Raw genomic sequence first — 27,845 nt, forward strand, 5'->3', positions numbered from 1 at the left:
AAAAGAAAAAAAGCAAGCGCTGCCGGAAAAACACGTAGTCATCACGTCATAAAATGTAGAAGAAAGCTATATAGGGTCATTCCATGTCAAGTGATCCAAAATATGGGAAATTTTTTCCCTCACCCTTTTGTATTTCTTTGAACTTTGGCTCATCGATTGTACCCTTTGAGGTAATCAAAAGTCCAAATTTTTAGATTTTTATCTCTATTATTTTTTTATTTATGACACTTTAATTTTTCGAAAAACCCGCTTTTTTTCATGGATGCTTGAACATAAAATGGACGATAACTCAGCACCAAATATAGATAGAAAGATTTGGTAAAAAGCATTTTAAAGTACATTAGTTGCTGTTTAATGGGATATGCAACATGACTAATTTCAAAAAAATTATAATTTTTAAAAAATGAAATTTAAATTTTAAATTTGAATTTCTCAAAAAAGGTATAATGAATTTTTTAAAAAAAATTCTCAAAAATTTTTGTGTATTTCATCTTTATTTGGGCAAAGTTTCAAGTTGGGATCTCAATAGGATCATATTTTTATGTATTTTTAAATAAAATTTGACTTATGAAATAATGACATTTTTCAGATTCTAACTAGTTAAAAATGGGGTTCTCTCACTGGGGATGGTCTAGTAAGTAGTAATTGATCATAACTATGCTTGAAGTGAGCTGACGTGAATTTCTAAATTGGCAAGTCCCCCCCCCCCCGCGCCACCACTTTTATTATTATATTTTTCAAAACTATTTTTAAAATGTAAAAAATAAATAAATGAATAAAAAACCAAACTGAATAGTAAACTTATTAAAAATTGGTAAATGTTCTTCTTTAAAGTAAGAAAAAGACCCCCCCCCCCCCCGCGCCACCACTTTTATTACTTTTTTCCAAAACTATTTTCAAAATGTAAAAAATAAATAAATGAATAAAATAAAACAAAATGAATAGAAAACATATTAAAAGCTGGTTAATGTTCTTCTTTAAAGCAAGACAAAGTACATTACCCCCCCCCCCCCCACATTCACTCACACATACGATTAACACTATACTAGTATCACGCTTCATCTGATGCTTTTTTTTTTCAGACCAAGTGTTTCTTTTTCAATCCGAACTTCACAAAGTGTACTTGATTATTTCACTATCTGATAAGGAAAGTTATGATTCATTTCGTTCCTTACCCCTGCACCAACTTTCAATTTTGGATGGAGGAAAGAAATAGTTTGTCCCAAGATCACAGCAAAATAGGAGTGTTTCCCCCCGTGTTGTTTCATTCTTTTTACACTAAACTAAAAATAAATCTAAGTATCAGGTCATATGTCTGTCAGCATAAAACTGTCTTTCTATAACATTTGGAGTGCAGCTGTTTTTTCTTTTCTTTAATGCTAGTTTTCTCTTAATTCACTTGTAAACGAGAGCAACGCAGCGAGATCTATTTATACATACATTAAAAGCAGTTATAGATCAAACAAATTTTGCTAATTTGAGCATAACGTTCCATGTTATTATGTTTCATTCCAGATCCCCCCCTCCCCCTACCGTCCCACTTTCCGAAAGAAAAAAAATCTGCAAATGAGTGGTTCTCTTCAGTTTTTCTGACTTTTAGTTTTTATGACCCCCCCCCCCCCCGCATTTATAAGCTTTAGTCACTACTGATGTTTAGCAGCGTGTGTCCCAGTTTATTAAGGTTATAACTCTTACGTGCCGGCTTTTTTTCTAAATACAGTTATGAAAAAAAAAAAAAACGATAAAAAGTGGTTGTGTGACGGAGGGGGGGGGGGGGGGTGTACTAATCTACAAAGTCATGTCAGTTCATTTCAAGCATAGTCATGATCAATTACTACTTACTAGACCATCCCCAGTAAAAGAACCCCATATGTAACTGGTTAGAATCTGAAAAATGTCATTATTTCATAAGTCAAATTTTATTTAAAAATTCATAAAAATATGATCTCATTGAGATCCCAGCTTGAAACTTTGCACAAATGAAGATAAAATACACATAAATTTTTGAGAATTAAAAAAAAAAAAAATTCATTATACCTTTTCTGAGAAATATAAATTTAAAATTTAAATTTTATATTTAAAAATTAAAATTTTTTTGGAATTGATCATGTTGCATATCCCATTAAACAGCAACTAATGTACTTTAAGATGCTTTTTACCAAATCTTTCTATCTATATTTGGTGCTGAGTTATCGTCCATTTTATGTTCAAGCATCCATGAAAAAAAGCGGGTTTTTCGAAAAATCAAAGTGTCATAAATAAAAAAATAATAGAGATAAAAATCTAAAAATTTGGACTTTTGATTACCTCAAAGGGTACAATCGATGAGCCAAATTTCAAAGAAATACAAAAAGGTGAGGGAAAAAACTTTGGATCACTTGGCATGGAATGACCCTATAGTAAAAAAAAAAAGATTAACATTGCTTGCGATTAAGATTCCATCGTAAATATCGAATCGAAATCCAAGTAGTGACGTCACAAGTATAAAAGATTGAAGAACGCTTTTTTCGACCGATGCGTGAAAAGACATAATGTGTTCAGCATTAAAAAAATTGTAAAAAAAAAAAAACTATTCCGTATTTTTAAGAACTTTTTTTTTCTGAAGAGGGCAAAATGTTTTTACTATTACCAACTTAAAATTTATAAATGAGGCTTTGATTCTTCTCGCAGGATGATATTAGAAAAAAAAAAAAGCCCTGGAAAAAATGCAAATTAAAGGTTTTTTCAAAAATTCAAAAAAAATAAATAAATAAATAAATAAATAAATAAATATTGCTCAATCTTCAAAAATTTTTTCATTCATCATATTTAAAATTAAATTTTCTACACTATAGTACAAAAAATATTTGTATGGTGCGATTGGTTCGGGCTCTGTGAGGTAAAAAGTACTAAAAAGTGCAAAAAAACACATAAAACATTAAATAACTTTTTTTCTAATTAAAATATCAAAAATCGAAGCCCGAGGTGCACATCCTCGGCAAAAACTGCACCAGTATTCCAAATTTGATCTTTCTAGGCCTTACCGTTTCTCCCGGGATGCGCGCCACACACACACACAAACATCTTATTTTATTGTATGCATAGAAGATTTTACTAGCTCCTGAACACAGCGCCGCAGACTAACTGTTTCAAGAAAAGCTATTTTACTAACTATATCTTCTAAATAAATGAGGCAGCGAGAAGCAAAGGGAAAGGGATGTAAGAGGCAAAATTAAAACTTAGGAGATAACTAGTACACATGGTAGGTGAACCTCTCCTCTGTCCTACGGCAAGAGATGCTACTAGTAGCCCTGGAAGTTGCTGCTATAAAGCATGACTTCGAAAAAACATTCCACAAAAGACTACATAGGATGTTATCTTCAAACGTGTTTTGCTCAAAACGTGAAAATGTCCACTTACATCCCTTTGCGTCTCACTGCCTCATATATAAATAGAAAAGTGAAAAAAAAAAAAAAAAAGAAAAGAAAAAGAAAAAAGGATGCGAAAATTATTCAGTTTTTTATGGTTTTGGTCAAGCTTCTTTTTCTTTCAAGCAGTCATTTCACTACTCAAAAATGTAATGAACCTTATAACAGATTACAACCCCCCCCCCCCCCCCCCGTATCCACCCGTTTGTGAAATACCCCATATTTGCAATTTTTTACGTTTTCAGTTTTTTTTTTATTTTTTCAGGTAACCCCCCCCCCCCCTTGCATCCGTCACTGGCTGAATCGTCAGCAAAATTTGCCAAATAAGGATTTTTTTTGGGAAATCACTGTGACCTTCCATTGGGGCCCCTCTGAATGTGAAACGTCATCATTTCTTCAGAAGCTTGACAGTTTATATTTCTGTAATACGTTTTGAGTGTTTTAGAGTCAAGGAAATGTTGCTGTTTTCAGGGGGGAGGGGCGGCAGATTTCAAATTTGAGTAGGGGCGGAATGGAGCTAAATCTGGCCCTGAAGCATTGGTTGACAACAAATTGGAAACATTTAGCGCGCCAAAATACATCACTTACATTGTCCTAAAGACGCCTTCTTTCCAAAATCAGTTTACAAAATTAAATAAAACACAACGGTTGGGAAAACAAAAGTTTTTTCTAGCTCCATATTATTTTTGTTTGTTTATTCTATTGATTTCAGTGACTGAAAGAAACAACCCCATTATGGCACTTGCCATTTCCTGACTCCTTTATGGTAGAATCCATGTCAATTCAACGAGGGCTGTAAAGTGATGATCTCTGATTTTTTTGAATTTAACATATGTTAAAATTCATAAAAAAAATAAGAAATACATTTTTTGTTTTTGTTTTGCCTGAAAAAATTCCTGGGTTGAGATACAGGTCGCCAAAGATGGCAGTCCTGTTATGATTTCTCACTTGGGCCACAATTTTTAAAGTACATCATCTCAGGAACAGTGGAACATATTTTGTTGCGATTTGTTTTACTTAAAAGAATATTTTTTCTTGTTTAAAAACATATGCAACATTTTGAAATATGTGTTTTGGTTTGTTTTCCACATTCTTTTGAAAAAAAAATTAAAAATAAAGTTTTTGATTTTTTCTCAAATACGTCAATTTCAAATATTTTCATTTTTTTTCAGTTTATTAGTATGACAAGCAATACATTCCCTGAAAAGGAGAGCTTCCACTTTTGGTTTAACAGGTTTTAGAGGCATTTGAAAAAAAAAATGAGGTTTTTGACGAACTCTATGTAATTGCAGACCTGAAAATACAAAAAAAAAAAAAAAAAAAAAAATCGCAACACACAAGTGGCCAGAAAACACTCTTAATTCAGTCATATAGCGAAACTTTCATTTTGAGTCGCCATTTTTTCAGAATATAAAATTTAGAGAGAGCAAGATGGCATTGCGCCTTACGATTCTTTCTACGCTATGTTGAAAGGTTGCGTGGGGAAATACAGTGAATTGGCTAGAAACTGCATTCTAGTAATCATAAAAAATAAAACTCCTGGATAAAGTAGAGGCTCAAAATGAAATTTTCGCTAATTAAAAGTGTTCCCTGGCCGTTTGCTGCAATTTTTTTTTTTTTTAATTTTCAGGTCTGCAATTATGTACAGTTCCTTTAAAACCCTCATTTTTTCAAGTGCCTCTAAAATCTGTTAAACAAAAGTGGAAGCTCTCCTTTTCAGGGAACGTAGTGCTCAGTTGTACTAATAAACTGTAAAAAAATGAAATTTTTGAAATTGACGTATTTGAGAAAAATCAAAAACATTAATTTTTCTTTTTTTCAACAGACTGTGGAAAACAAACTGAAGCACAGATTTCAAAATGTTACCATCTTTGGCGGCCTGTATCTCGGCCTAAGAATTTTTTTTTGGGGGCAAAACAAAAAAAAACGTATCTTAATTTTTTTATGAATTTTAACATATGTTAAATTCAAAAAAATCCGAGACCACCATGTTACAGCCCCTGTTGAATTGACATGGATTCTACCTATTATATTAATCAACAAAAATAAAGAATTGTATTAAAAGTAAGTTAAAAATCTATATGCTATTTGAAGAAGAGATCAGAAAAACAAAGCAGATCAAAATAAGTAACTTTCAAAATAGTAATTAAAACTTGTTTGATTTATTGTTGCAAAAATACATAAAACTTTGGTCAAGAACAATGTTACGTTCATAAAAGGCACTTCACAATGAGGAACATTAGATGATTATTTGAAAGAATATCAGTAACTTAAATATTTAACATCACATCGATAGTCAAGTATTTGTAAGTACATTTACATTTACTGAAAATATTTGCTATTATACTTGCAGTATATTAGTAAACTGTTTGCTTACTAGTATATTTGCAATGGAAGGTACAAGCTATTTTTATATTTAATAACACACAAGTTTAAATTACAGTAGAATCCCGCTAATCCTAACTAATAGGGTTGGTTCAAAATGCCTGTTCTGACTACAAAAACTTGGATTGCCTGAAATTCCGATAAATATAGAAAAGAAAAATGTCTGCTAAAACAGAATGTAAGTTACAAGCACTCCTTACCAGGGGCGGCAAACAGGGTGGGGGGGGGGGGTCAAGAGGTTTCGGTTGCATCCCCAAATTTTTTTAATAGAATGATAGAAAATGGGTGAATTCAATTTATGTAAGTTGGAAATCAGTGTTCATTAAAAAACTTTCCCTGGTTCTCAGTAATTATTTGATGAAACTCGATACTTCCCCAGATTAGAAAAAGGGATTTTTGTTATTTGCATGATGACTTAGAAAATCATGAAGTATTTTCCGGCCTTTTCAGAACATAGAAAGCGGCTAGAGAACCATGGTTAATTTCAACTAAAGAAGATATTTCCTCATACAGGAGCTAAATATTTCATACTTGTGTGCCCAGCGTAACAATGGTATGTCGAATATGAGAGGCCTGTGCAAAGTGGTGTGGCTGCAAGGTTTTCAAGAGAAAATTCCTTGGTATTTTACATTCACTTTCACGCTCATTTTTAAGTTGTATATTTAATGAGTGTTCATTGCTTTCTTCCGCTAGAAAAACGTTCTGCTCAATGCATTATATGCTTTCATAGAAACTTCTTAAAAATGCATGTGATTGTTGAATAATAAAAAAGCATATCAACAAATAACTTTTATGAGGCTCTATAATAATGAAATCTCGGAGTGACACAAGATGGTCTTCAAGAGTTAAAACCATAAAAACATTTCTTGATAACTTCAAAGCAGTGATTTGATGACTGGAAGAATTATTGTAAAACGATTCATTCAATGGTGAAAAAGCTCATGCCCTTTAGCATGTATGACTTCGTTTGAATTTTTATTTAATTTGTATTGAGGAAAGTTTTTGAAAAATGTTTTACTGTATCAAAACATCTTCAATCTGCTACCCTTAATTTTCGGACTATTCATGCCACAGTTCAATCTACAATTGAATTGTGCACCATACTACCATAGTTTAATCTACAATTGAAACTGAAAATAGATTTTACATAGATGTATATTTCAATCAAGCGTGAAACTTAAAAAAAAATTCTTCCTCAGAGTCAATTTTAAAAAGGAGCAATAAAGGAAAAAAAAAGTGACAAAATCTGCATGATGATGTGAAGTCAAACATTGATTTTTTAATATTTTGTATGAAGTAATAGATTCAGTTTCAAATGATATTAAAACAAGATTTGATGATAATTATTTTTCTGTATGGTTGGCTCTATATTACTTGGATTAGATTTTAAACGAAAAAATAAAATGTTTCAATAATGAGTAAAATTTTTAGCATGAGGCAAGAAAAATTACAAGTAATATACTGACAAGACCGATTCTCACATCCACAGACTGCAGTTTCGTCCTTGTTATGAACTCATCAGTCAGTGAATAACAGAGCTGGAGGAAGAAGACATCTCATTGAAGGTGAGAGTGCCAACGAGACTAGATTATTTAATGATGAAAAATTAAGCACCTCACAATTTTTGAAGTTGCCCGAGTGATTTTGAATAGCAAGATATAAAAATTGTTTTCATACATAACTGTGTTACTTCAATTATTTTTTAACTATTCCAATCAGCTCAGCTAGTAGAGAAATATTTTTTTTTATGTCTCAGGAGGTTAGAGAATTATTTTCAAAGCACAATGGGCAAAAAATTCAAAAGAAGTCATACATGCTAAAGGGCATGACCATTTTCACTATCATTTCTATTTAGCTGTACTGGCAAAACTATAAGACACTGGGCACTGATAGATTAGTAACACGATTCCCTGCTCTTCCGAATTCCAAAAATCATGCATTAAAACTTTTCCAAAAGGTATAAAAACTTTAGTATCGAGATGTTTTGTATGATAACTTTAAGAAATGAATCAAAATTTTAATTGTCTCTAAGCACTAATTTTTATTTATATTAAACCAATTTTATGACCACTTCCTGTTAGCTAACGTGTGTTCGGCAAAGCACTGTGGTGATACATATTTAAGAAACTCGACCCCCCAAATGAAATGCTGAAATGCCACCCCTGCTCAGTACTATAATCTTTTGAATCTGTTGATTCAAACCAATAGAACCAGAATATGTCTCCCCTTGTCAAGAGCAATAATACTTCATTAGATAAACTTGACAACCATCTCCACCCTAAAAGATCATTACCATAAAATCTATATATTTTTAATGTTCTAATAAATGTAAATGTGATCATTGAATTGTTCAATTAATTTCATCACTGTGTACAAAATTAAGAATGCTGAAAACATGTTTCCTTTTTTAATAAAATTAAATCATTTCAGGTAAACTTTTTAATGAAAAAGTCTGGATTAACCAGAATTTTGGATTAGAGAAGTTCTACTGTATTTCAACTTTATTAACTCTACACTCTTTAATATACACTACCTAAATTATTTTATCAAAATATTAATTTTATTAGATTCATGGCTACATATAAATATATCCTAAGGTAAAAACTTTTTTTAAGAATATTTCATCTGAAGAACAAAACATGATATAATTCAAGCTCATTTACATGAACAAATAGTAAGTAACATGTTTATGTTGTGCATGACTAATTGATAAATATATGTAAATCCTTTTATTGTTCAGTTCTACCATGCACATATTATATTGATTATTTTTCACATTTTTGTACTTAAAAAAAAAGTATAATAAATTATTAGTAATGGTATATTCACTAAAAAATACACATGAAAAAAAGTGAATTAGAATTCAGAAGTATTAAAACACAAAACAAATTTTTGATTTCTGAACATATTAGGAAATGTTAAAATAAGCATATTGCACAAGAATATTAAGAAGGAAAAAGCGTTTTTAAAAGAATAAAGTCTCAATAATCTTTTCATTCTATGTAATACAAATTATTTTAAAAAGAACAGCTAACATGGAAGTACTAAAATGAGAATTCATATCTTATACACCAACAATAAAAGCTGAAAAAATGATTTATACTCAAAAGCAATGGTGGAAAAAAATAGGCAAAAAAGAGCATCATATAAATGAACACATGGCAACAAAGTCTTTCAGAACACATGAAAATAAAGGCAAATAACAAAAGCACATGCTTGAAGAACTATTTATGAGAAATTTCAGGCGAATGATTCGTAGGCGATGGAGTGGCATTTCGCTGCTCCTCTTCCTTGATTTTTTGCTTCATTTGCTGGAGCATCTCTTGCATGCGCTGAAGTTCTGCTTCTTTTTCTTGTAATATGCGATCTTTCTCAGAAAGTTCAGGAGAAACACTTTTTAAAAAAGATTAATAAATCAGTATTAGTTTTTACTATGATAAGAGTTAACTTTTAAAGTCAAAATTTGTAATTATCTCTTACCATTTTAAGAAGTAATGTGACCATTTAATGTCGGATTTCTTACCCCTCCTCCTCTTTTTGTTGATGTAAAAATTGCCATGTAATCAATATGACCTGTTATGCCCCATCCCAAAAGGTGCTTTTCAGAACAAGCACAGAATTTCAAGGATATTTTCATTTTGACATCATAACAAAGTACAAAATGGTACACAAGCCCAAATTTGTTCAGGGTGTAAAATAACCTTGCGGTTTTAAGAGTCATCAATGCTGGTAGAATACCATACATGTCACAACCCAGGTGAATCATGCATACCACGTTCTTGCAGATGTTTTGCGGTAAAAGATCTCCAAATCCCGAAAACTCTGCAAAACATTTGCGAGAACACAGCACAGAATTCAACTGTGTTACGACATAGATGGTGTTCTATAAGTGTTTATGACTCAAGGCAACAGTGTATAACCATAACTAACATAATGCTGAAAATAGAGATGCACCGAACATTCGGTTGGTATTCGGTTCTTTAATATTGAGCAACTGACCAGTAAACAAATTTACACATTTGACATTTGGTAAACCAGGGGCCAATCCAGGATATTTTTCTCGCTACCTATTTTTGTGAAAGTATTGCATCATTCTATTTTTGTGAAAGTTTTTTTTTTATCAGCATTGTTTTTGTGAACTTTTAGAGGCATCCTAATGTTTGTAAAAGAGAAGTAGAACAAGTGAAATTTTAGTTTGAAAAGTGTAAATGTCATCTAGTATTATTTTTAACAGGTTTTGTTTTTTGGGGGGGGGGGGGGGGACTAAAAACCTAAGAAGTACCAAAAATACCATCGTAATTTCAGCTTAATGGGCTATGTACTGTGCACAATATTGGAAATTATGAGAAAAACGGTTCCCCAAAACATGTTAAAAGATAGCAATAATATTGCATAAATACACTTGGTGAGAAACAGCTAAAAATTAGTTAAAATACCACAAAAAGGTTGCTATTTAAGCGATTGTTCATATAAACCTGCTTAGAATTTTATGTTATAAGTTAATTTTGTTTTAAACAGAGAAACAAATTTTATATTTTAAAATGCGAATTTTTGTGAAATTTTCGATGTTTTTGTGAAGCTACCTGATTTTATTACTTGATTTTTGTGAAAGTACCTATTTCAAAACAAGATTTTTGTGAAGGTACCGAAAAACGGTAGCAAAATCAGCCTATATTGGGTCCTGTAAACAAACATTTATACACTGAATGAAAGTTTTAGTGTAGTACCGTAGTGTAAATGAATTTAAATTGTTACTTACTAATATTGTCACATTCAAAGTACTAATTTTAAGTTTATAGAAAACACTCGGATGTTAAATCATTAGTTTCTATTATCAATCGTTCAGTTACTAAGAAGACAAAAATAGCAGAAAATCACTTGAACAAAAAGCACCTTGGGTTTTTATATATACAAGAGTATTTACTTATAATATATGATTATTATCACTTATCAAAAGGTAAAGAAATCATTAGGTCAATAAATAAAATAACTAAAGTTGTATAGAATTGGTGATAAACTAACCAAATTAGCCATTTACTATATTAATTTGCATTTGCCTTAGGGATGATCTGTCTATATATATAAAACGCTTATGCGTGGCGCAGAACGAGCCTTTATTTCTTTCTCTCCGCTGGCAACGATCAGCTTTGTTTACGTACGATTGTTGTTTACATGTGCTGCAGACTCGCTTCTAGCGTTGGATGTAGTTTAGTTCAAGTTCTAGCTTTTGAATTCTAGCGTTAGGATTTTCATTTTAGAATGAGTGTTTGGAATCATTTGAATATAATTTACAAAGAAGAGAAATGTGAGCTTGGGAGTCTTTAGATGAAAGATCTGAACACAGATCAGTTAGAAATGTTGCTGATAGGCGTAGGAGCGCAAACGCACGTCGTGAACCGCGAATTGCAAATAGAGTGAGTTCTATGAGTGTTAACAAACATATTTGAGGAATTATCATGCACTTTACTGGAGAAAAGAGTTGAACTAACACTGATAGTAATAAAACTGGAGAAAAGTATTAGTGTATCTTTTTAAAAAATGCTAATAATAACACTGATACTTATCCTGGAATACCACTTATTTCATCCGATAGTAACCAGTCTTTTAAATTCAAATGTTAACAATTTCCTGTTAGATTAGCTTTTCTAATGATTATAAACAATGCACAGGGTCAAACTTTTGATAAAATTTGTTTAGGTTTGACAAAACCATTTTTCAGTCATGGATACGTCATATGTAAGTCATTCAAGAGTCAGATGTGTCTGACTCCTTCACTCAAAATTAGTCTGACTCCAGCCGTGAATCCGCAGACTCTGTCTCTTGAAATTTTAAACCTTCGACTCTGAATCCTTTACCAAAAAAGGAAGTTTTTTTTTCCAACCACATTTTTTAATATATTATGTTATTCTACATAGACTAAATTAATTTATTGGACAATTCTCTTTGCAAAACATGTCACTTAGTTTTGCTATGCATTGAAGTTAAGAACTGAACCACAATGACAAAGTAAAGAGCCAAATTGAATCGTGAAGACCTGAAGAGCGAATTATGTCACTCTTGCAAGGACATTGATGTTAAGAACTGAACCAAGTGACAAAGTAAAGCGATAAATTGAATCGTGACACCTGATATTACTGATAATATGTTTTCACAAAATCAGTTTGACCCTGTGCTTTACTAATAGCCATAAGGAAGGCTAATCTAACAGGAAATTGTTTACGTTTGAATTTAAAAGGCACGTTACTATTGGATGAAATAAGTAGTATTCGAAATATGATATAAGTATTAGTGTTGTAATAATCACTATTTTTTTTTTTTGCTTCAATAATATTTCTCCCCAGTTTTATTGTTATCAGTCTTAGGTCAACTCTTTTTCTTGAGTAAAGTAAATGATTAGTCCGTAAATGCGTTTGGAAAAACACTTGCGTAATTCTCTCGATTTGAAGTACACGTTGTGCATTTGTGCACCTAAACCTATCGGCAGCATTTTTGACCAATCTGCTTTCAGATTGTTAATCTAAAGACTCCGTAGCCCGCTGCTTTCTTCTTCGTAAATTATATTCAAGTGTACACAAAGCAAAGTTGCTTAGTTGAAGTACAACGCTGCAGGTTCGGGTTTGATCTCCGGGTCTGGCATGATTGAATCAGCTTTTCATCCCTTCAGTGGGTCATTAAAACGAGTATCAAGCGTGCTCGGAAACCAAACCCTGGGGGTTTCGCGTTAGGCTAACCTCTTAACCGGAACATCTGCCTAGCAGACCAGAGTCGTTGGTCAGAAAGAGTGAGATGGCTACAGTAGGCCTTGGCCCCCATGAGCTGTCGTGCAACTGGGTGTGATCTTTTGACTCTTAAAACACTCATTCTAAAATTTTTTACTAAATCACTGCTTTCAGAGAATGTCAGAAGTTGCTTGCTCTTTGCAACTGTTAGACATTTTGAAACATATATACACACATATTTTGACACTGAACATAGTATAATTAATGACCATGAAATTTCAGCTATTTAAGCTGTTTAAGCTTTATGGAGTGTAAACATTGTAGGGTTTTTTTTATCTGTAATCTCTTTTGCATTCAGTAAATATAGGAAACACAGATTATATTATGTTTGTAATTTTAGTACAAAAATGTTCCCTTTCATACTTCTCTCAAAAGATAATGGAAAGTGCGAATTTATGCTTTATAATAATCTAAAGCACGAGTTGCATGTCAAAGTAATTGTCTGCTTTAAATGTATGAAAATCATAAGTGTTTCTTATGAGATTCATATAAAAAAAACTTTACTTTTTTAAATACAAATAAAGCTAGACTAATATTTTGGTGACTGGTGAGCTAGTGTAGCGAGCTCGGATCGCAAAGCGATCTGAAAGAAATGCGTAAACAGTTCCAGGGGTTGGCGAGCGCAAGCGAGCAGGGGGCGATAGCCCCCTAGTTACATTTATTTATTTCAGATTAATTGTCATTCTTAAGGTAAATAAATTTGGATGTTAAATGGCCATGCATTTACATTTCACAAAAGGCACAAAACAGACGAAAAATTTCTATTTCATATTGGCATAAAAGAAAAGTACAATCATTAAAGTTTAAAAAATGTAACCAAATATTCGGTAAATGGATGATTAATCGGTTAGAATTTTAACCCAATATTTGGTATTCGTTCTTTGGCAAAACATGGCATTCGGCGCATCTCTAGTCGAAACTAAAAGGGTAGTACGCTCACCTTTGGACTACCCGGTAGGTATAACAAGGGCAAAAAAAGGCATAAAATTTTCAGGGGAAACAAATATAGCTCTTTCTGTTTTCTTAGCAGTTTGTACTAAATGCTTTAATCTTTCTGTCAGGTTTTTGAAATTTTGCCTAAGAGTTACAATTTTAAATAGTGAGCTTGGCTCTACATTGTTGGGAGTTGCAGAAAACTTTGGCTAGTGAAGCTTGATCCAGTGAACTGACACAAGAAATTCAGATCTTACACTCTTCATACAACCGAAATAAATTCTTTAACCAAAGAGCAAAAGGCAAACAAAGAATACTTTTTAATATTTATTACATAATCAACTTATATATTAAAACGAGCTGATGTGTGCATCACATGACTTCCTTTTACTCCTATTTAATGTCATTTCCCCATTACTGGCAATTTTAATGTGATTCAATAGTCAATTCTCTAACTATCACCAACAGTGGCCAAATTGAAACAGATTTAAAAAAAAAAATAATCGCCAAAATTAGTGACAAAACTTGGCGACCAAAAGACTGGCGATATATTGCCAAGTGTCAGCCAAATTATTGCACAACTTGAGTTTATATCGAAATTAACAATGATTCCCCCCCCCCCAATAAGGGGCAAGAGACCCCTTTAGAAACACCCAAATGCATCCAAAAGGGGAGATACACAACTAGACCCCACTAGGAGTCTACGTACCAAATTTCAACTTTCTAGGACTTCCCGTTCTTGAGTTATGCAACATGCATACGCACATACGTACATACAGATGCCACGAGAAAATTCGTTGCAATTAACTCAGGAATCGTCATTATGGATATTTCGAGTGTCTATACGTTCTTAGGCACTTATCATGTGTGATCGAGTCGAAAAAAAACTCAATATTCATTCGGGGTGAGTAAAATGGAAATTAAGGCCGGTTTATGAGTGAAAACTTTTTCGCGAATACAATACTTCCTTTTTTGTAAAAGGAAGTAAAAAAAGGTTTCCAAAAATAAAAGCAATTTCCAGTTAATTTTCTCTGAAACAAACTTTTGCACCAATTGGGAGACACAAGTGGTATTTTACGACATCACTTACAATACATTAATCATGATACATTGACTTAACATGTTATAAGTGAATATTGCTGTTTCATAGCGATTAAGTTATCCCAGACTCATGATATATGAGTTTATATACACAGAATTATAGCACAGAATTATAAGGTAGGCACACAGCACATATAAAAAAGGGTTTAAAATGATTGCTTATAAAGAATGTAGTTATAATGATTCATCATGAAAAACAATTTATAAAATATGCAAAATACTTACGCTGGTTTTCGAGCAGTGCTTTTTCCTGCTAGCCTTTCAGATCTGTAATTTTCGTAATGAAGATCTTGAGTAACTTCTTGCAAATCTTGCATATGAGTTCTAGGATACGAGAAAAAAAGAGAAATTACTCATTAATCTTTATTGAATGCTATAAAATAGGTAACTTGTCAATGAAACATTTATCACAGAATTTTATTCATCCTTATTTCTTGTATGAAGTAAAGGAAGAATTTTCAAGGTAAATTTTCACTTAAATTTTGGACAAAATCTGCATTTTACTCATTTCCAAATGATTAACAACTACGTTTATAAGCATGTCCATACAAGGGCACCCATATGCAAAATTGTAAGGGGGGTCTCAGGTATTTTTCTCATGGTTTAGCAGGATATTTTCCCCATAAAAACCTTTTTCAGTGCAGATTCATGTTATTAACATTTGACATTTTTAATAACTTATTCATTAATGGCTGAAAAAGAAATGTTTTTACATTTTTGCAAAGAAAAAAGTACTAAAAGCAAGGAAGATTTAAAGTCTGGGGGGGAGGGGTTTGAGCCCCGCTTGTCCCCCTATATAGATGCCCTTGTATCCATACATGCATATCAAGGGTGAATTCAAACTTTGTGGTACTGAAATCAGGGGTGGATACAAGGGAAGGGTCATGACCCTTCCTGATCCCCTCCCCCCCTAAACCTCGGACAATATTATTCATATTCACGTTGTGTTCAAATGCTTTGAATAAAAAGTAAACAATTGTTATAATATATTCAATGCATCAATTATTAATTTCAAAATACATATTTAAAATACAGGCTGATTTAGTGTTTTTTATTGAATCTCAGAAGAATTTTGAAATGTTTCTTACCAAACACTTTATATTCTTTGGCATGAACCCCCCCCCCCCTAAAACGATCTTCTGTATCCATCCGTGACTGAAATGCTGAAAAGAGATTGTTGGATCCATTGTCATGGCTTATTTTACTAGAAAGAGGAATGTTTCTTCAGAAAAGCAGTATCTGAATGGTGTTTCCACACCAATTCACCACATTGCTTACATACCCACAGACATAGGAATAACTAAAATATCCTTTTTGACACACCTCAAATTTTCTGGTGATATCTGGATGCAAGTGTCTCACATTACTCAAAAACAGTAAAAGCTTATTAAGTTTTAACTTTCACTTTCCAGTTGTACTGCACCATTGCTTACAGTCTCTTGCTGGTGTACTAAATTAACTTTAGCAACCAGCTCATAGGTAATCTCAGCTTCGATGAGAGAACATTTGCCTCCAGCTCGGTTATTGACTATTACAGACTGATGAGCCCATAACAAGGATGAAGCTGTAGTCCCGGGACGTCATAAGGTTGTTGGTATTTTGCATGTTATTAAGAACTTAATCTGTTCTTAAGTTTCAGTTCCTTTTCTTTCCTTTTTTATCTATGTACTATATTTTCTGCTGCATTACAAATTTTTGAAGATTAAAAAGTTAGCAGATAACAAAAAGATGAGATATAATCTTTGGATAATATTGTGAATGTATGTCATTATTATACACTTTGCAGCATGCCAATCAATCTTATAGAAACTTCCCTTTATTAAGTCATGGGAAGGGGTGAATTTCCTATCTCCTTTACTATAAAAAAAAATAAAAATAAATAAATAAATCTAAAAAAATAATTACTGAATAAAGAATAAAAATAAACATACAGTAAAACTTAGTTAAAGTAACAAACAGTTAATTCAAATATTCCAGGTCCTGTATGTATATCTTTTTCCTGGTTTGGTTAAATGATATTTGTACAGGTCAAAGTACTTGGCAACTCGTTACACATAAATCCACTAATTTGGTACTCTATCTGCACCCTTCTATCACAATTTATCCTTTTGAACTGTGTGAGCATTAGTCATTTCTTGGAATTTGACTTTGCTGTTCCCTATACGTAATTTCTACTCCTTTAGACCAATTGTCTGCAATTATGGCTTAGAATTGTTGTAGATAAAAGCCAATATTGAAAATTCCTAAAAATTTAAAAAGTATAATGCCTTATGTGCAGGGTTGACAACCTTGGAGTTACAATTTGAGGAGCATCTGTGGTGATTTTGAGGAGTAATTTGAAAATTTGCGAAGCAGTTTGGTATTTTGTATAAAAATCAATAAAAATGACTAAAACCACTTATCTTAAATTGTTTTAGAGCTTTAATAATAATTTTAAGCACTAGTATAAAAATTATTATTTTCAAATTAATAAAACAGTTTTAAACACTATTTCAATCTTTGAGCATAAGAATCTTTAATTTCCCATATCTACATGTATGACATGATAATAGCAAAATATAAGCTTGAAAACGTTCGACCGGGAAATGAGGAGCAAAACAACTTCTTAGCGGGGCGGAGTTTTGCTATTTTTGCGGAGCAGTTCCACAAAATGCCGAGCAGTTGGCAACCCTGCTTATGAGCAGATATGAATTGACATGCTCATTTGTTTTTCATTTCTCTATAATCAACTGACTCTAGTCTAGGAACTTTTGAATAACATTTTGTATCATAAATTATTAGAAATGTATTTTAAACATTTAATAAATATTCCCGGTTTATAATGAGAAGTGTCTGAAATACATGCACATTTACTCACACAAGCATCGTCCTTAGTTTTATAAAATCACAATGGTCAGGATTTTCAATTTCTACCACACCCCATGGATACAAGCGTCCTCGAACTTTACGTCCCTTTACTTCAATAGTTGGAATGGCAGCGGATACTGCAAACGGTACTGCCTCCTAATGAAATGAAATACAGAAATCATTCAACAATTTATAAATGAATATGTATCTAAACATATTCAAATTGAATAACTTATAGACAAATAAGACTTACACAAAGGGTAAGAAATATTCTGAAAATATTTTTATTATAAAATCATTCCAATTTTCATGGACATTTAAAAATAAAATGTTGTTCTTAGCAAATTTTATTATGGATTGTAATATGTTTTCAAAAAGAACTGATGAGAATAACAAGGAAACAACTAAGCTAACTTAAAAAAAAAAAAAAAACATACAATGAGATTTAAAAGAAATGCAGCAGAAACCTTTTGATATCTTTGTTTTTGTAATCTAAATCCTTCTAGATTCAGCTATAATGAGAGGTAGTTAGCCCAGTCAAAATTTTAGAAAAGGCTTTTTAAAGCTTATATTGCAATTTTAAATGTTACATTTAACTGCAATGAAATAGATTTCATGTGTATATAAAATGTAAACACCCTTTATACATAAATATATATCAATATCAAGAGTGTCAGCTGTACCAAATAAAACCATTGGAATTTGGAAAGTTTGATAGCATAATTTTGCGTAAATACGCACTTTTTCTACAATACAGTAATAATTTATTGATTTACTTTAACATTTTGAGATCATTGTATTTTATGCTTACTTTTAATTGTTTTACTTGTTCTTTATATTCTTCATCTTCGTCAGAATCACAATCTGGAAGTGGATATATGCGTATTCCATTCTCATCGATTTCCTGCATAATCTATCGGACAAAAAAAGAACATTTATAACAGAAAAAATCAGAAGTTTGTATTGTATCAGATTAATACTTCAAAACTATGAATTGTGCTGGACTAAAAAAAAAAAAAAACAATAATCAGAAAACTTGCATTGTATAAAAATAATAACAATTTTACAAAATTGTTAATGTGTTCTTTATCTGTAAAGCATTGCTTTTTACTTTCCAAAAATTGGATTTTAAATTTTCCACCAACTTTTAAAATTCATGAAAACATTGGAAGGGGAGGGGGGTACTTAATTGTTCAAAAAAAAAAAAAACTTGGTTTAAACCAAACAACCCTGTTCTTAACCTCATTTTACTTTCAAACAGACAATCATATGAAGCAAAAAAACTCCTCATTTATGTGATTTGACTAAACTCGTACTAACTTTTTTAACTTAATAAAATCTCGTATAAAATTAAAAAATAGGGTAATGTCACTTCCTTTTTGTTACAATTTCATATTGAATTTATTAACAAATTTATTTAAACTTGTAATGTTAAAAAGTTTGTTCCAACCCGTAGCATTTTTTGACCATACGGTGCATTAATTTTAGAATTTTGCCACTTTAACACACTCATTACTTCACATAAATGTGCATTTAGACAAACCAACTGGTTGTGATGACAACTAGTTTATGATAAATCACTTGTTTTGTGTGTCTTTAGCATGAATAATCTTTACTAATAATAAAGCTGAAAGTCTCTCTGTCCGTCAGGATCTCGGTGTAGCGCCTAGCCCGTTTCACTGATTTTCGTGAAATTTGGCACAAAGTTAGTTTGTAGCATGGGGGTCTACACCTTGAAGTGATTTTTCAAAAATTCGATGTGGTTCTTTTTGTATTCCTATTTTAAGAAAATTTTACTGAGCAAAATTATCATAAAATGGACGAGTAAATTACAAAATTATCATAAAGTGGAACCGTTATATGGGCACAAGCCAACTGGCGAGAAAATTCACCATACATTATTTGTAAATATATAGGCGAACCATATGACCTTTTAATTTTCTCTTACGGGCAAAGCTGTGCGAGTACCACTAGTGATGAAATAAAATGAACTTTTTTTACGAAGTGCTATACATTGAAGTAACAAATGTTAAAATTGGTGTTTCTGTTAATCTGAAGTTAAAGAGCAACATAAAAAATGAACCCATATTAATAAATACTTTTAAAATAAAACTTCTATTTATAAAATTGCAATGAAATAAACTTCCTTTTCATAGTTGTCATACATCTTCAAACCTTAAACCATACAGAAATAAAGCAAGCTTTGCTAACAATAAAACAAAGTATAGACAAAATAAGTTTAAAAGTAACTTTTTAATATGGTTATAAAAACTTTTTAAAGTAAGCAATTAATAATTATAATTTCAGACACATTTGTTAAGATTTACATTAAAGCAACATATAATGTGCGATAAACAGCTTTTATTCCCTATCAAATACAGAACAACATTAATCAAGTTGATAAAAATAATAAAACCTACACGTTTTTTCAATTGCATCATTTCTTTCTTTGTCAATGCATCTGCTTTTGCAATTACAGGCACAATGTTGACTTTTCCATGTAGCTGTCGCATGAACTCAATATCTAAAGGTTTCAGCCCGTGACCTAAAGGAGATATGAAATAAAAACAGCAATGGACACGGCTGTCATTGATGTTACGACGATTTAGGCCACTCTCATCTCTCAAAAATCTTTCAAATTGGTCATCAATATATTGAATAATTGACTTGAAGCTGCAGAAAAAAGAAAACATGTATTCAAGACATTCTACACAAAATAATAAGATTAAGAAATATGTAAGATTTTCTTTTTTAACAATGACAGCAAAAGTATCAAAAAGTTTAAATAATGAGGTCAATTTTTTTTTTTTTAGCATCAGAGATCTAAAATACAACTTTTGCACTTTTCAAAATTATAAGAATAGAAATTCATAAGAGTTTTGAAAGGTCAATTTTATAGTACAGTAAACCCTCATTAAACCAGACCCTATTAAACTGAATTTCACTTAATCCCGAAATTTTGATGTACTACATACTGCATAAATGAATGGCGAGTTAGCGCAATAATGTGATTTTGTAGGCTGCATCCAGAATTTTTGTAATGGATTTTTATAATTTTCTCTTATGTAGTTTTATATTTCTTTCTCTGGAATTCAAAATACTATTTTTAATGTGCACAGTAGTTTTTTTATGTACCTTGGCTCAATTTATAGGATATTTTGTTTAATCCACACTTTCATTAATTCAGACGACCCGGTTCCCTATTTGTCTGGATTAATAAGGCTTTAATGTACTTCAAAACAATTCAGTATGATAAACATTAGGGGAGAGTGGAAGCCAATGGGACAAGGACACTGTGAGCTGAATACTGTCGATTCTCAATAAATGGAAGTTTCAAGGGACTGCCTAAAACTTCTGAGTTACCAATAGTTTGAGTTATGAGAAGTTCCCAATGCTCTTTCCAGTGGTGCCCCCACTCCCTCAAAGACCAAGGGCATTCACCTAACTACCATAAAGACACTCCCTCTAAAAAAGAGAAAAAATACTCAAAACTTTCAATGCTGCAGTTTGTTTCATGACCCCCCCCCCCCCCCTCGGGCTACCCTAGCCTTCTTAACAGTTTGGAACTCGATGAAAACTTTGAAGAAAGGAATATTCAAGTTATGGAAAGTTGACTGTATTATATCTTTACTAAATATTTCTGCAGGAAATTCTAAGTGACATGTTTCATGAAATAACTGAACATGAGGCTAAAAAATACTATAAGTGAAAGCAAGCAAAAAGACTAGTTTTTTGGGCAAAATGAAAGGAATTTATGTTCACTGTAGAAAAAGGGACTAAAATTTGAAAAAAAAAAAAAAAAAAAGGCTTAGGTTTACAACATCCAGTTCTGTTATTGCTATTCCAGACTGATGACTACTAAAACATGAAATGGTAGCATCTGGATACCATAACAGGCTGTTTGGTATTGTTTACACTAACTATTAAACTTAAGTTCTAACTGAAGAAATTTCAATGATGTTACAATTATATGTACAGTAAATTTATTTCACGGGTGATTTGGTACTGGAATGCTATTCTGGTACTGCTTTTCTGAAAAAAATGAATTCCTAAAATGCAAAAACTGGTTACAACGAAGGATTTAATCATTTATTATAATTGTTACAGTTCTGGAAAAGTTATGGTGCCTTCATTTATTTTCTTGCATCTAAATTCGATTGTGGTTAAATATATTTAAAACTAGGAATGATCACTTTGGACCAAAAGAAAAATTAAAGATGAAATACAAATATATATAATAATCATTTAGCATTGAAAATTTTCACCTGTCTGTATTATCAATGGCATCACCATATCCAGGAGTGTCAACCACAGTTAAACGCAGTTTTACACCTCTTTCTTCAATTTCTACAGTAGATGCTTCTAACTTAACAGTTTGTTTAATTTTCTCTAAAAAAGAAAGAATTAAAAACATAGACGATTAATTGTGTTTTTCAAACATGCAGCACATTATCAAAATTTAACTTTATTTATGCATTTATCCCAACAATTGATGGTTTTACTTAAGTCAAATATGTGAAGTATGTATATGTACAGACAATAAATACAACAAAGGTGAAAAAAACAAATTATTAAAACAGTTAAAATTAGAGATGCACTGAATATTTGGTTGGTCGGTGTACTGCATATTTAGCATTTCACTATTCGACAATTAACAATTCAATAAACGAACAATTTTTTTAAACATTGCATGAAAGTACAACAAAATACTACAGTACAAAGTTAATTCAAATTGTTACTTATTAATTTTATCTCATTAAAAGCAGTTTTAATATAAAAGAAAACACTTAGATATTCAAGTTAAATTTTGTTGCTTTTAAATTTTTCTTAGATTTTATGACACATTACATTTTACTAACTATTACTAACTCATTTAAATATGACAGAGTAACCAGAAAAAGAAAAACCTCATGATGGTAAGTAGCAATAAATATATGAAGTCAATTTATCACTTCTTTAATATTAACTGCTCATTTTTCTTTACAACTAAGAAAAAAGTAAAACACTTGGACATTCAATTTTGCAGTACTTTAAGTTTTGCACCATATATGAAATATTAACTTATTAAAAAACAACCTAATTAAAATTAATCTTTATGATCTAAGTTTAATAGCCCTTTGCAATGCTTGAATTTCATTACTTATTTTTCTAGTGATGATACAGTAATTTATCAGTTACTAAAGAGATTTACATAGCACAAAACCACTTGAATAATTTATACTGATATTATGAGCAACTTGGTTTGCATTTTTCTGTAAGGTAAATACAAGGTTCTTTATTACGACAGCTTACAATTATGATATACATGTTTTACCATTATTACATGTTATCAAATTATTTCCCCAAGATAAAAATTATTTATCTATTTATGCAGAATTTCAGATAAACATTAACCAAATTGTTATATTTACTATATTAATTTATTTTTGCTTTTTAAAGGATTTATTTTAAATTAATAACTATACATGATATAGATTAAACTATGATGTTAAATGGAAAATATATTAATATTTCTTAAAATTGATTAATATTTAAAATTTAAAATTGGCATAGATTGAAATACTAGTTTTAAAAAAAAATTAAACATGTATTCGGTATTTGGTTGATTATTTGGTTTGAATTTTAACCAAATATTAAATATTCCTCAAAAAATGGTTTTTGGTGCATCTCTATTTAAAATGAATTATTTTTAGATAACCTAAATGTATTCTTTCAACCTTATAATTTCACAATTTTAAGGGTTGGGAATTATATACATAATTCAAACTCTTACAATTTCACGCATAGAATACAATTTTTGATGAAAGCAAGTCCTTCAATGTGAAGGAATTTTTTTTTTTTTTTTTTTTAATGTTTTATAATATGTTGCAGAAATTCATTTATTTTTTAAATTTTAAGTAACAGAAGATAAATTTTAAAAGTTCCTGGAAAATTCCTAATCAGAATACATCAATATTTTATAGAAAGAAAAATATTGGAGAAGTAGTTTTCCACCAAGAACAAGTTAGATTCATAAAAAAATGATGTATGATCTACTTGCACTGAATAAAAAGTTATTTTTTATCATTATTCCATAACTAGAAGGAACTGCCGGTTTTAATTGGTAAATTTAAGCAAAATTCTGCATATTATGAGCTTGATTGATGGAACTAAAAATGTGTGAAAGCATGATTCCCCCCTCCTCCCCAGGCAGTGGAAAAAAGTGAAATTAACTATCATTCATTTCTTAATAAAGATTATTTTTGGCATCAATTGTTGAGCAGAAATCATGCAAGTAGTTTTTTTTTTTTTTTTTTGGATAGAAGAATGTAACAGATAAGAAAGGGCATGAGTTTTAACACACAGAAGAAATTGGTAGGTCACCAACTATCGAGACTGTTCATTATTTTTTGTGCAGTGAGTTTATTCGCTTGTAGTTTGTTAAATATGTTAATTTAAAAACAATATTGTTTAAATAATAGGAAACTTAAAAACATTTTAATAAATAAATAAATACCAGGAGCATCAGGAATATGTCGTTCGGGATATAAATCTGTCAGAAAAAGACTATTTATCAATGTTGATTTTCCCAATCCAGATTCACCTGCAAAAAGCATTCATCAAGACAACATCAATTTTGTATACCTTGTGTGATCATATACTTTTTAAAAAATGTTTAAAACACTGATGACATAGTTATGACACTGATGGCTATACATGACACTGATGGCTTAGTTAAAATTTGTAAACAGGCTCATGAGAAAAATTAACAATGCCTTCAAAAGAGACTCATTTTGCCTAATTTCATATTTAAAGTAATATTAAGAATTACGTTTATCATTATGGTTTCTTAAAGAATGGGAAAAATCGACGACCATCCAAGGTCAATCCAACAAAAATGAGATTAAGGCAAAAACTGTTGGTAGATATATATCATGATTAATTTAGTCTTAATAATAAATTTACTCCAAGCTTTTGCAAAAGATTATCAAGGACTTATTTTACTGTTTTCAAAGACTTAAGGTCAATGATATTATTGAAAGACAAAGACCAGTGACTCATATCTAATACTGGGTAGCATAATTTTAAAGAATGAAATTCATTTAAGGTTACAATGGAGTATGAAAATCTTTTTTTTTTTTTTTTTATTCAATTTTGAAGATACAGTTCTGAAATTGTTTATGAGTTACTGACCTTCATAAAATGAAGTAATATATAAAGTTTTGTTGAAAAATTCTTAATAGTTTTTAAAGTACAAATGATATTGTATTTTTTAATCGTAAATATATGAACCACAAAAATCACTCAATGAGTACCAATTTTATTTTTATTTTTTAACTAGATTTTCTCTATTTTTCTAGATGCATATTTCATATTTAAAGAAAACTTGGAGAGCAAAATTACATTCACCACAATATTTTGTTCAAAAGGTGTCAAAAATGTTAAAATTTTAAATTTTTCTGAAAAAAGTTAAGAAAATCAGGATTTGAGCCTGATTTTTTCAAAACAAAAAAGAAATGATGGCATTGGAAATTTGTTCCCCCCCTTTTTTTTAAATTTGTATCTCATTATCAATCTGAAAAAAAATCAAAGTAATTAAACAAAACCTGATCTGCAGGGAGCATTTGAAAGATACACATAAATCGAAAATTCATGAATATGAGATATTTGCATTTAAACGAAATATTTGTTCACAAAATGTAAAATATCACACTGACAGAACAGCTTATAACTTCTGTAAAAAAGTCCGAATTGAAATTTTTTTTACTATACATAAACACAGTTCAAAGATTAATTTTAAGAATAAAAAATCAAAATGTTGGTCTGTTTTTCACATCTTAAGAGTCCATTGTAGCCTTAACGTTGACTGTGATTGCAATAATGCTTTGCAATAAGTTAAAATAATACTGGAGTAGCATTAAAAGCAATATTAGCACCGGCCTGGTAATTCCATCCAGAGACCATAGTTTCCTCCTTGTCGGACTCTCGCTCTTGTTGTTGCCACTCTCAGCTTTAATGAGATGACATTTGAATCCAGATTGGTTACCCTATTCCAGACTAGTGAGTCCATAACAAAGATGAAACTGCAGTCTCTGGATGAAATAACCGGGCTGTCCTGGGTGAGATAACCTGGCTATTATAACTTGATGCTAACTGGCAATTATATTTTGATGCTTAGAGTAGCGCTGTTATACAAATTTGCTAGATACAATTTTGACATTCATTCAACAAAACTGTTTGAAGTTAAAGTTGACACCCACAATGAAGAATATTATGAAATTTGAGATTTTAGCAAAATCACAAAAAATTTGGTCAATTACCACTTCTTTCTGGTAAGATCAGCAAGGACAAAAAAAATTTCGAGTCAACAATGTATATGAGCATACTTTTGAACCCACAACTGCTAGACTAAAATGTAACAAAGCAATTTGAATGGAACTCCTTGAAATTTTCCGAGGTTGACGAGAGCCAACAAGTAGGAGCTGGCAACTCCTTAGGTGAGTATATTAGTAATTATACTCTTATTATCTTAAGTGAACGTAGCTTGAGTTATACGAGAGCTAGTATGCTCCCTGAAAACTAGCCTACATAGCATGCGGAACTTTGAGCATATGCAGTTCAGATATACAAACTCAATAATAACTGAATTCAAATATGAACTCACAAATAACGCAACTCATACATACCAACAACCATAAGAGTGAACTCAAATCCCTTTTTAACAGATTTTCTATGTACTTGATTTGGCAGATTAGCAAATCCAACATATCCTGGGGTTTCAGGATTAGTGAACTGTAAACATATAAAAATGTAGGTACATTGAAACACTACGAAATCAAGTTAATAAAATCTTTCTCACATAAATAGAAGAGAAAAAACATGAAGGATGAGGCAGTGAGAAGAAGAGATTTAAGTGCTAAAATTAAACATAATCAGTAAAAATGGTAGGTGAACCTCTACTCTGTCTTGGGGCAAGAGATAGTACTAGTAGCCCTGGTGTGTACCCCTATACAGCATGATTTAGAAAAACCTTTTGAATGAAAGTCTACCTATAATTGCAACCTTAAAACATGTTTTACTTAAAACTATCCTAAAAATATCCACTTACATCCCTTTGCTTCTCACTGCCTCATATGGAGTAGTCAGTTCTTGCATTGATAATAAAATTTTTGTTAATGTAGGGCTGTTATGACTGTGCTGTATTTATTTCACATATTTAAGTAACAAATTCAATGATGCTGGCAGAATCGTATGCAGAGGAACGGTGGAACATATTTGAAACTAAATCTTTTTTTCTTATCACTTTATTTTTCTTAAAACTATTTGTAATTATTTGTTTCTAGGTGAATACAGAGATATATTTTTATTTAAGTTAAAATTGTTTTATTTATAAGTTTTATTTCTCTGATCACAGTAATTTTGTAATTTTATATATCACAACAAGTTCTGAGAAGTTTAAGTAAATTTGCAATCACAGTATTTTATAGTTAGTCCTATTTAAAATATATAAATTTATTTTCAAAGTCAGGGGATAAAAGTGACCTTTTTTGCACCTGCTGTTGCTTATAGACAAACATTAGATTAATATTCTTTTGAATGTGTAATTGTAGTTTGTACTTTCTTTTATAATTTTATTTTAATTTGTTTTTAAAAGCCAGTGAATCGGAGGGTGAAATCGGAGGGTTGTAATGAAGTAAAACAAAATAACAAGAACAGAAATCCTGAAAAAGATTGGAGCACAGTTTATCTATCCATAATTTTTCGAAGGGAGGGAAGTTCTAAAGATTTCATCACAGGGGGGCCCAATAGATCCAGGTCTTAGTTGAAAAAACAAAATATGAACTTTGTTTGGGGTTCAAAACCTTTTTAAGCACATTATTCGGCAATTCTGCCCTATAATTTCAACCAAGTTTTGTCAGTTGTTGTTTTCTTTAAATACCAACAGATGACTTACAGGACCATAATAATAAGTAAATATGTATAGATTTCCAGAAACGTTAGGAGCTACACTACCGGTAAGCAACTAAGACTATTGAACCTACTTGTCATAAATTGTGCATTTATGTCAAGTATAATTTTTTTTTTTTTTTATGTTCATTTGTTTAGTACGTAAGTGATTCTTCGCGGATGCAAAAATTTGTTTGATGAAAAATTAGCAAACGAGACAAGAACAGATTCAAAAATCGGAATGACACATTGGTTTAACTCTTGGAAAGATAGTCTTCTGTATGAGATTTGCAACTGACAGGTGTGAAATCATCAAGTGGCAGAAACTAAATATGCGAAATTGAACATCAACAAATAAAAATTACTTACCATTCTTTGTTCAGAGCCCATGCCTAACAGAAAAATAATAAATACAAACAAAATTTAAATCTCTTGTGTGTCTCGCGCGAATGACAACACCCTAAGT

The 27,845-nt window shown here is 31.0% G+C and overlaps 1 protein-coding gene across 1 annotated transcript; it reads right to left on the reverse strand.

The window, feature by feature from the left end:
* Positions 1–5,547: 5,547 nt before the first annotated feature.
* LOC129217244 (septin-1-like) lies at positions 5,548–27,845 on the reverse strand. The gene is made up of 9 exons (XM_054851518.1): positions 27,749–27,845; positions 26,119–26,224; positions 23,949–24,035; positions 21,718–21,841; positions 19,873–20,125; positions 18,264–18,365; positions 17,463–17,608; positions 14,831–14,929; positions 5,548–9,185 (listed from the first exon to the last, which is right to left on the reverse strand). Exons 1-9 carry the CDS (start codon positions 27,767–27,769, stop codon positions 9,017–9,019), a joined length of 1,107 nt encoding a protein of 368 aa, XP_054707493.1. The 5' UTR covers positions 27,770–27,845; the 3' UTR covers positions 5,548–9,016.

Source organism: Uloborus diversus, chromosome 2, assembly GCF_026930045.1.
Source record: "Uloborus diversus isolate 005 chromosome 2, Udiv.v.3.1, whole genome shotgun sequence".
NCBI lineage: Eukaryota > Metazoa > Arthropoda > Arachnida > Araneae > Uloboridae > Uloborus > Uloborus diversus.